The sequence below is a fragment of the Pteropus alecto genome, unplaced genomic scaffold, assembly GCF_000325575.1.
Source record: "Pteropus alecto unplaced genomic scaffold, ASM32557v1 scaffold20, whole genome shotgun sequence".
Classification (NCBI taxonomy): Eukaryota; Metazoa; Chordata; class Mammalia; order Chiroptera; family Pteropodidae; genus Pteropus; species Pteropus alecto.
The window spans coordinates 3,775,401-3,787,234 of record NW_006436298.1 but is presented as its reverse complement, the minus strand read 5'-3'; the positions used below and the strand labels follow the sequence as shown (position 1 = coordinate 3,787,234).

Sequence of the window (11,834 nt, the reverse complement as noted above, 5' to 3'; positions counted from 1 at the left end):
ACAAATATTCTTCTTCTGGCTTGTGCTCTGGAGGCCTGTAGTTTCCTCTGTTCTTGGGTCAATATCACACTGGTAAAGGTAGATACATTTGAGGAGGAATTGTAGAGAAACCTATACGATACATCAGTACAAACAAATCTAGTGATAATAGATTTCATGAGCACCCACAGACTTTGTGAGCCTGGGAAACAAAATTTTGCTTAGTATCTGTGATGTGCTGATATTACAAATTTGTGGTGAGGGGAAGATTTGGCACACTTCCAAATGCTGGCTTATTTTTTGGTGGCTTTGAGTCTGATCACCCCTCATTTGAGTGGGTTGACATTTCTCCAGAATACCCCCATCCTGTCCTCTCCTCCCCTTTGAAACTTTCTCGAGCTTCCTAAAGCAAAAACAAAAGATTCTCGTATTGAAAGTCTTGTCTTCCCACTCCAGGTTACAGAAAAGATCATAAAGAAAAAATTATGAAATATTTCAGGCATACTAAAATGTATAGAAAATACTATAACGAGGATTGATTACCTACCATCTATCTTAAGAAATAAAACATTACAAATACAAGCAAAACTCCCCAAGTATTCCTTCTGCCTCCTCAGAGGTAATCACTATTTCCATACATGCTTTATATTTTGCTACATATGTATACATCCACGAACAATATATAATGGTATGTTGCGTGTTTTAAGTTTTTATATAGATGGCCTCCTTTTTTTTCACATTATTTTTAGGATAAGTTAATATATGTAATTTAGGTTTATTGATCTTCCCCAATACAAGGTATTCAATAGTATGGATATACAAAACAACTTATTTATCAATTCTTTGGTTGATGTTTAACTGTATATTTAGTACAATAATTGAGGAATGTGTGAGAATTTCTTTAAGGTATAGACCTAGGATAAGAATTTTTGAATCACAGATATGCACATCTTTAGCTTCACTTGATATCGCCCATCTCCAAAGACGGAGTCGCCAGCAGTGAGGCCAGCAGTCTGTTTCACAAGCCCTCGGGGTTCAGAATTTCAGATTTGTTAGTCTGGAAGGGGGTGGTGGTGGTGGATAGCACAGTAAGGATGTGCATTTCTAACGTGTCCTCAAGTGACGCTGTTGCTACCATAGTGTCATGTCTGAGACTACGTTTTGAGAACTAATGCTCTAAAGAAAGTCTATTGGATTACACTTTGAAAAAGAGGGCTGATGAGACACTATCTGAAAAAAATGTGGCTAGTGAGGGTTTTTTTTTTAGTTAGTGTGGTGTAATTTTAGCATTCAGATTCTTGGAAAAAAACTGACTAAATATAGATAATACATCGCGAATAACTAGTATGAGTACTTGTCATCAAAGGCTAAATTCTTAATGAGTTCTACTGTCAGAATCGGGCCTCTGCACAGGCTCCTGCCATTACTGTGCTGAGGGCAGAGGAGTGGGCAGGTGGCCCCTTGTCAGGCCAGGGCGTGCAATGAGCTTGGTTGACATTAGTGTGTTAGTGTCTTGACTGCATCCATAAAACCTAGGTGCTGGCCTAGATGCATATTCACTTGGGGATTCCTCAAGATTTAAGGCATGGGGCTATTGAGTCTTACCGATTTGGCTCTTTTTAGGTATTTATATACAAAACGACAACAATAAAAATCAATCTTTGTATTATATTACTTTAAAAATTATATTCCCAAGTTAGTACTGTGGTAACAGAATGTTAGGGAGGTTTTCCTCAAAGTCTTTCTTCAAGAGTTTCTGATTAAAAATCATTTTAATTTTAGGGTAAAAAGACACAAACAGGCTCGCACAGTCTGCAAATGGTTAACGTGAAAATTGGAAGGAAAATGATTTTATTTCAGATTTAGCAATATAAAAGGTCAATCAGGAAAAAAAACGCATGTACTAGTAACCAAAAGCATTTGCTTATACCATTCCACAATTTACATAACAAGATAACTGTTCTTCAAAATCAGACAACAGATTCAAAAATATTTCTTTTCACGCCTTTAAGTGATGCTGTTGGGAACAACTGTTACAAGGCCATTTTTTACAGGCACGCTTTCAGCTAGTTCTGCTTATCATTAGTCTCATTTTATCTTCTTTCTTTTTTCTCTCTCATCAACTTTTTGCTTTCTTCCCTTCTTCTTTTATTCACTGGATTCCGAGGATCATAGATTTCGAAAGTGTCTGAGTCTTGCATGCTTGCATCTTTTACTTTTCTGCTTTTATCCTCAAACTGAAGTACATGTGACATCCTAAAGAGGGAGAGAGATGGTACAGTGATTTTGGCATGAAAACTGAAAGTAGAAATTCTATACTACACTACCCCTGGCATAGTGAACTATCAGGGCACAATACACAAAGATGCGTTTATTGTTTACTGGTGCTTATACCACATGGAAACCAACTTCTCAGAAAACACTCAAATTTGAAAAACATGTCTGGAGCGTGTTCTGTTGGCTTGTATTTCTAGTAGTGAGTCTTTTTGCCTCAGTGTTCGTTTGAAGTTCCTTCCCTGATGGGAGGTTAAAAGAGTTCTCCCTAAAAGTGTTCCTTAAACTAAACCCAGAGAACATTCTGCTAGCTTTCTTAAAAAGAGCATGTTCACTCAGCCAGAGTGAGCCAGGTTACAGAGCAAAACTCTTGACAATAAACCAGCCCTATCTGGTTTTTTTCTTGTTGTTTTCAGTAGTTATATGGGTCAAGAGCAGGGCATTTGTTAAGAAAATTCTTGTTCAAATGGTGTTATGACTCCTTTTTCTGTGGAGTTGCCGGGTTAATTTTATTTTTCATACAAAAGGAAACTAAGCTTTTGGCACAGCTCTATGGACTAATTTCCTCCTCTTACTGTTGACTGCAACAAATCTAACCACCCTGCTTTCCTATTTTATCAAACGCTTACTGGTCTTAAGGTATCAACATGTGCTTGAATCATAAGTGGTCATAAGCTGGCTATCCTTAGCAGCAGAGAAATATCTAATTAGCTCTGCCCCCACTAGGAGGTATCAGGAATAAATGGAGAAGTCAAAAGACCAGGTTTCATAGAACTGAATGAATTTGGAAAGAGAAGAGTTCAGTGTTCATATATAAACAAAATGAGTAGTTATTTAAGCAATTTTTAAAATAGGCATGCCCAGCACTTTTCTTTATCACAGTAGATAGAGCTAACTTGCCTATAGGATTAAAGTCTCCATACACCAGTTGCGACTTTTAGATGAAACCCAAATATTACATTAGTGTCTTTTCCCTCGCAGTACACAAATGCTGAGTGAAGTTTACTTATGTGACTAACTCCCACGGATATGCTCAGATTTTAAAGAATCCTAAAAAAGATTTTGGGAGGGAAATAAAATGTTACAATATTAGTGATACTACGATTACTAAGGGTTCAGTAGCTACTATTCACCAGGGCTGGCAAGTTGAGTCTTCCTACAATTCCCGCCCTCTTCTATCCTAGAAAAAGCTTATTGGAGTGTAATGAGTACTAGTGATATTATTATATGGATGGCGTAGAGTCTACTTTAATTTACTAAATGAGGTAACATTTAGTAAATTAAAAAACATTTCCATAGTTTTTATTAATAATATATTATTTGCATCAAATTCATAACTGATCTCAATAATATATGAACATGCCATCTCACATGTGAGAACTGTTGACTTTTTACACTTCCTGTTGCTTTAGCAAACACCATTATTTAGAAAATGCATCATAGGATAATTGTTCATTTAGACAGATTCTTCAGAGTCTGAATTTTCTTGTGCTTTCAATTTCCTACAGTGTTTAAGTATTAGCTTCTGAGAATAAAACAACCCCCAACTCCTAGAAAAAGGCTGGCTATTCTGTAGCCTTGGTAACAAGTGACCACTAGAACCAGTTTGAGACACAATTAAACCAGATTTAATCAATTAATGATGACTTGCCTAGGCCTAAATGATCAGTGACAACTCATGTCAGTAAATACACCTCTGAAAGCCAACTAATCAGTGACAGCCTTATGCTTCTGAAAGTTGGCCAATCAGTGGCGGACTCGCTCTAGCGAACATGCTTCTGAAAGCCAGCCAATCACCGATAGTCTCTCCTGAATAATGGGGCTTCTGAGGCTGATGTCAATCCCTAAAAAAACTCTAACCCCGAAATCTATATAAAGATTTGCAACCCGCTGAGAGACTGTGCCTAAGAGCATAGCTCTCCCTTACTTTAGTAAGTAATAAATTCAGCCTTTTCTTTCAGATACTAAGAGGTGGTCTTTTTCTTCGACACATTTTGCAATCTGTGCTGCATTCTCCACGAAGTGCATTATTTTTTAGAAATTGAAAGTGTATTACCACTGTTGAGGACCAAGTTTAGAAGAATGGCAAGACTTTCCTGTGAAAGGTCCTTTACTACACAATACGGGGAACCCGGCTGGCCCCTACCCTGCATTTCAGTAAATGCTTAGCAGCTTTCCAAATGACACTTGGGCAGACACTTAAGCCCAAGCCAGGAAGTAGCTGGAATCATGTACCTTCTAAAATAATTTTATTCAATACTCCTATATTGATATTAAAAAACAAAAACCATCACTTCAGTTAACTTATAATATCTTTCCATTTAAGCATTCTTCTATTTAAACATTTATCCATTTTTTTCTGCCCCGAAATACAGATGGGTTTTGTGTAATATCCATTCTAGTAAGGACTGCCTGTGTTTCAAAATGACTTTATCAGAATTTGTCAATTAAAACCATAAAAAGGCACCTTCCTCCTTTCTCTGCCATGAGAGAATCTGGCAAGTATTGGATTTAGTTGGCTCTGGTGTAAGAACTGACAGCTAGATACGTGAACCACAGCACAAGGTCCACAGAAAGAACAGATTTTCCTACCAATATGAAAAAACAGAAAGCCATAAATTAAAGTAGCTGTCTTTTTCAACTGTTTGTTTCATACGCCACTGCATTAAACAAGTCCAACATTTTGATTAATAACAAACCTAAACCCAGAGGAAAGAAGGGGCTATCAGCTTACAAACTACTTCAGCTTTAATATCATAATACTTAGCATGGCTAGTTACTCAGCAATAATATTTAATCTTTAATAGAAATAAAAGCATAATCAAAATGCTTCACTCATTTATCTTTCAACATGCTTCAATCACTTCATTTTAAAAAGCAAACAAAACAGTTATTATGATTTTCAGCATAATAAACTCCTGACCCGTGTGCCTCCATAAATCACAGACTGCATGAATTGAAAGCATGCCCACATTTTACAGTCTCCTGTGAGAATACACATGCAGACTTATAATAAGGACTTAATTCAAGTACATAAGGATCTGGTAGTTTACAATCTTGTATGTACCAATAACTCAATACTATCCACTCTGTAGCTGGTCATGGAACTGGACCAACGAGAGCAGTGAATTTTTTGGAATTAAGTATACATTGTTCATTTACATATGAAAATTTGTAGAGCTTATTTATTTGAAGGCAATGACAAAAATTTAGTTCTGATTAATAAAAAGCTTTACATAAGCTGATTCTCAAATAAAAATATTGACTTTAGTGTGCTACAGAAATATGGAGGCTTACCATTTTCACAGAGGTGTTTGACAGGTAAGTGTTCTTGTGTGTGTATGAGACTGTGTAGGATTATAAACAAAAGTAAATAATCGTTTATTTGAAAAGAACCTGGACCTTGAATATCTTCACTAAACTGACATCCAGTTGTTTTTAAAGTTCTCAAACAATTGCGAAATAGATTAAGACATGACAGCAATTAATAGTAATGAGGAACGTAAGAGAGGTACTCATTCCCAGACATATAGTAACTCAAAATAGAATTCCAATATTAACAATTCATTTATGACTGAAATGCATTTAAATTATTTATATTTATTTAGTGAAAGCAGCTATCTTTTTCACGAGGAATTCTATAAACCACTCCTTCCCATTTCCAAATCTCCCTAATTTAGGAACTTATCATCCAAACCTTTGATGCTGTAGGTGTCCTAACTCTTCCACATCTATATTATTTTTCCATCTTCTAATCCTCCAAAGGTTCTAAAGTAATCTTTCTCACATATTTCTTTTCTAGCATTCCTTTGAACAGGAACTATCAACTAGCTATTACTGTATTTGACTGAAATACCTCAGTCTGACTCTTAAAATTCTAACAACTGGATCTTCTTATCTCACCAAACTTATTTCATTTCCTTCATCGACTCTCACCAGTTTGTAACTGCCTGTTTACCTCATTGTGAGCAGAGTGTCAGTTATTCCAGACAGCTTGAATCTTGTTCACAACCATATTCCCAGTGCCAAGAATGGTGATTTATTTTGTGAATCAAAGCCTTCAGACCCTTTGTGCTGGCCAGGCCTGCTGGCTGGTACTAGCTGGTAAGCTAAACTAATACTTGACCCTCCTATTGTGGGGAGGGACTGTCTTTTATTTCTATGATAAACTTTTAAAATGTCTAACAGGCTCTGCAGAAAGTCTCATGCTTAGCGCTGCCCACCTTTTCATGACTTCTCACAGCTCGGCGTACACTGACTGCCGCTTTTCCACTGCACTCATATCAGTGACCGCTAGTATTTATTCCTTGGAGACTGCAGTGGGAGCACGCCGAATGTTCTTTTTCATTTCCTATGGTACCTAATGTAGCACTAGACAGGATATGTTTTAAAGCAATGTTTCTCAAAGTCTAATTCTAGAACCCTGCATCAAACACAGATTGTATATTAGAATCAACTGGGTAGTTTTAACTACCCACGCCAGATCTCAACCTCCAGAAGTACTGATTCATTTGTCCTGAGATGGGGCCCCAGCATCAGGGATTGAAAATGTTTTCCTGGTGATTTTTAAAATAGAGCCAAAGTTAAGACCAAAGCACTAATGTTTAAGAACCTTTACACTTTTCAGATTGATTGGTTTCATCAGCCATTTGTTCTGGCTCCTTCAGAGATGAAGAACAGATGCTTCCTAATGACAAACTACTCACATACTTGAAGAAGCTTAAGTGATCTCTGAGCCTATTATTCTAACAGAATAATCTCAAGTGTATTATCTATTTCTTATATATGGTTTGACGATAAAGCAAGGAGCTAGATTCAATTATTCATTCAGCAAACATCTGAGTGCCGTTTATGTGTGACATGCCAGGGACACAAAGCCAAATATGACCCAAGCCCTGCTCTCTTGAAGTGAACAGTCTATTAGGGAGATGAATACACAGACACCAGAACAAATGCATATTTTGAAACTGCCTGAAAAGTGTGAGGCAACGATAATAAGAACGACCACTGACATACCACTCTACAAAAAGCTTTCATATGCTGTCTGGTATTATCTCCATAATAACTGTATGGGATAGGCAGGAAAGATGTTATTATCATCCCCATCTCGCATGCAGTCTGCAAGATTCATATTCAAGAAACTTCTAGCTGGTAAGTAGTTGGCCAGGTACTTTCTTGAATGTCTTCAGAAGTAACAAACTTTTATTTTGTGAAGATGGATTTAACTTTAGGAATAAATCAAAGTTAACTCAGGACTAAGTCTAGAGAGTGGGATAAAACAATCAGATTGGGTAGTGCTTATTTTAGAATACAAAAATAAAAAAATGCAACTGTAAAGAGATAAGAATGATTATTTGTGTGGCTCCCAGGCTGGTCTTTAAAGAATTCCAAAAATGTTCCAAAAACATCTGGATCAATGTGGGAGCATCTTGGGGAAAAGGTACTCCCGCTTTTAGGTAAACACTTGCTTAAAAACAAAGAAGCATAAACTGTAAATTTTTTTCCCGTTATTGCCTTTAATCATTGCTCTGGGGAATCTCGGTCCCAGTTTTTCCTAATACTTTCTAAAATGAGGATGCTGGGTAGGGACATCCCATTCAGCTAGAGGTCCGAGAGGGGCAGAGCCAAGGGCCCATGGTCTAAGCCTGTAAGGGTGGATGTCTGACAATCTCCTCCTTCAGGCATCAAATTCCTACGGAGTGCCCTGTGGTTAATGATGATATTCAGGTCTTTTTTATTATGCATATATTTCAAAAATGCAAAGCTAGCCATGAAAACACTTCTGTTTTAAATCCTTCAGTGGCTTCTCATTTTCTCTACAATGAAACCCAAATTTCTTAAGTGACCTCTATGATTTGGTTTTTGCTCCCCCCTTCAAGCTCCTGTCACCTTCCTCCATTAGATCTTATGTTCTAGATATCCCGAATTATTGGCAATTTCCTGAACAAAACCTGCTCTCTCCTGCCTCCTTCTTGCCTCTCCACGGTGATACACTTCTCTTCTCCTGCCTATTAGCTGAGGTGTCATCCCCTGTGGGAACAAGTCCCTGATTCCTCTCCTGGTCTGTCCTGCTCTTTTCCAGTAGGGTGAAGATGCTCTTCTTACAAATCTCCAGTTTAGTCTCTCTCACTAGGCCGCAATTGGCTCTGTTTCATTGACTCTTGCATCAGCACCAGTCACTAATGCTGAGCAAGAAGAATGCCCTCAATAAATGTTTGCTGAATAAATAAGTGTTTCTGGGTAGCCGGTCACCTCTAAAACCTTTGGCTAGAATTCTGGTTTTGTTCACCTTTCTCCCTGGCTGTATTAATACATAATTCCAAATTATTTAGCGATTGTTTATAAATCCTTGAGTTTTCCAGGTAAGTACTCCATAAAGCCAGAGAAAAATACTCAAAAAGCTAAAACATTTCTACCATCACTAAGTTTATGCTATGAAAATCCAACACTGATCTTTCTCAAAAGGGCCAGTTAAACTCCCTAATGACTGACATTTGCCTTCTGTATACCGAGTCTCTGTGAGGTATGAGGTGGGGGAGAAATGTATATACTGTCCTCAGACGGCCTTCCTCTGCTTGGGTTGAAAGGCCTTGCCATTCTTTGTGAAGCTTTGTCATCCACATAATTTATCTTTAGTAAACTGTGTTGATAGTTTCTATTTTCTCTATTCAGTTAGAATTCTTAAGAAACCCAACTAAATATCTCCTGGTTACTACTTAAGTTTATCATTTTATGGGACTATGGATTGGAAACTTAAAAGATCTGGTTTAAGTTTGTTTGTTTGTTTTTTTCTTTTTGTTGTTTTTTGGTGGGGAGAGTTGGAAAGGAGACTTGCATTTGAGAAGCAAAAACTGTCTTTTTGTTTTTATAGAAAAATTTCAGCAAGACAAAACAATTTTTAAGTTTTGCCCACATTTCACTCTTTGAAGAGACCACACCCTGCTCCATATCATAGATGAGCTACAGCATATTTTTGTCCATGTCAGTTCTACAGAATGCCCTACCACCCCCAACCGCTGGTCTATGTCACCTGTCCATTCAAAGCCCAGTTTAATTCCCATTTCTTCCTAAAAATCTCCTCTGACTGCCCTGTCTTCAGGACCTACCTGCTCCTGACTTTGAATTTCCATAACACTCTCTATGGAAAGCTTTGTGGATTGCAGTTAGAAGGCCTGGGATTGAGGGACAACTCAGTCATTAAATGTTTCTGTAGGAAAGTCGCATTGCTTTTCAGGCCTGTTTCCTCATCTGTGAAGAGGGGATGGTAATATGCACCTGACATATCTCACAGAGTTAGAATGAGGTTCAAACATCATACCTGAAAAAGTGTGGTCCAAATATTACCATTTTAACTTATTTCGTACTTTGTGTGTATGCGGTTAAATATAAACTATGTTTGTATAAATATTTATCACTTTTATAATATTCGATTATACTGCATAGCCATTTTCAAAGTGTTTTCATTTATATCATCACACACACATAACTTATTTGAGCCTACCTAACTCTGGAGGCTTATATGTCTATTTTAAAATATATCCCATCTATACTAAGCCATTCAAAGGGCAGAAACTGTTCACAGAATCAAAGAATTATAAAAATTTTATTTTATTTTTCCAATTTTTATAGCATGATTAACATATTCACTGTTTTGTGTGCTTTTTCTTTCTTTCTTTTTATTATTGTTATTATTATTATTTGAAGTTTATTGGGGTAACATTGGTTAAAACAATTATATAATTTTCAGGTGTACATTATAATTTGACATCCATATATTCTATTGTGTGAACTGTGTGCTTTTTCTTTGTACAAAGTACAACAATTCTGAGAGGCAACAAGATAAAACAAAAAAATTACTGGTAACTCCATAGTAGATCAAGAACTACTGTAAATATATAGGCATATCACTTCCTGCACTTTTTTCTATGAACATCTATGTATGTAAGTATAAATGTGTACTTGTATATATATATTTGAAGGTATCATAATGTATGTATTTTATAAGTGCTTTTCATACCCAACTATACCACATCTTTTTATATGAATAACTCTACTTCTACATCATTGTATTCACTGTATAATATATGATCCTATAACTTATAATCACTCCCATATTTAGCATTCTTGGGTTTGTTCAAATTTCCAGCTTTATAAACAATGCTGGGAATAATATCTATGTGAATAATAAATATCTGGATTTTTAAATTTGTATTAAATATCTTTTTTCTTCTTTTTTGGCCTGGTTCGACATTCTTTTGGTAGAATCGTTCTTCTCCTTCCAGAAATGGCCTTTCCCAACTCTCGGTCCCTGTGGGTAAAGTGGGATAACAGCCCCTGTCCTTGTCCAGGAAGAGGATGCTTGGTATAGGCCTGCCCAGAATAACCAGTGATTAGATCAGGGCATGGGCATTTGAATTCAGTAAGGTCAAACTGAACTGATGCAAGAAGTTTTTCTGGAAGTACTGGGAACATAATGGTCATAATGGAGACATAAGCCAAGAGCTTCTGGAGGCTATCTTTCCCCCCGCAGGAGGAAGCCAGCTTATAGATGTGGCTATCTGAGGAGAAAATGGAGGCAGGAGACAGAAAAAAAGAGAGATTCTCAACACTAGTTGAACTCTCTGATCTAGCCATGCCATAGCTCTACTCCTTAACCTTCTCATGGTGATAAATTTCTCATTTTTTGTGTAAGGTATTTGTATAATTTGTAATAGAGAATCTTTACAAATGCTTAGGATAAATTTCTACAAGTAGAATTATTAGGACAAAGATTTGTACATTTTTAAGGCACTTGATATATTTCATCTTACCTCCCTTCAGAAAGGATATACCATTTCATACTCTCATCAGCTGAGTGCCATATTTTACTTTAATATAATTAGATTGATTTTATTTTCATCCCCCTACCCCATGTTTTTGGTTATTTGTATTTCTTCTTTTGTGATATATATGTTTATGTCCTTTACTCATTTAAAAAAATGGAACATTCATCTTTTTCTTACAGATTTATGAGAATTCTTAGTATATATTAAGAATGTAAATCCTTATTCATCACATAAATTGCAAATATCTTTTCTAATTTGTCATTTGTCCTTTCATTCTGTTTTCTGTGGAGTTTCACCTGTCTCCTTTCTTTTTCCCTCCATCCCTGCCTCTTTTCCTTCTTTCCTTCCTTCCTTCCATATAGAGCTTTACGATTTTTTATACAGTTATAGTGAACAGTCTCTTTCTTTATGGTCTCTGTCTTTAAAGTCATACTTAATAAGTCTTTCCTCATATTAAGACCATGTAACTATCTGCCTATATTTTCCTCTAGCCCTTCTACGAGTCTTTTTAATCCTCTGCTAATTTAGAAATTTCTTTTGGTATATTGGGTCAGAGAAGTTCTAATTTAATTATTTTCCCCAAATGGCTACCTAGTTGTTCCAACTTCATTTCTTGAATACCACTCATCATTTTAATTATTGTAATTTTGGCTTCTGACTGGGAAAGATCATTACCCTGTTACTTTAAAAAAATACTTCTCAAAATTTATTTACTTTTTAAATAGATTTTATTTTTTAAAGTGGTTTAGTTTTACA

The 11,834-nt window shown here is 36.3% G+C and overlaps 1 protein-coding gene across 1 annotated transcript in view; it reads right to left on the bottom strand.

Moving 5' to 3' along the window:
* Positions 1-1,633: 1,633 nt before the first annotated feature.
* Positions 1,634-11,834, bottom strand: part of CWC27 (CWC27 spliceosome associated protein homolog) — a 169,412-nt gene continuing 159,211 nt past the window's right edge. Inside the window, 1 exon segment of the mRNA XM_015590307.2 lies at positions 1,634-2,235. Coding sequence (XP_015445793.1) covers positions 2,073-2,235 — 163 coding nt within the window. The 3' untranslated portion in view covers positions 1,634-2,072.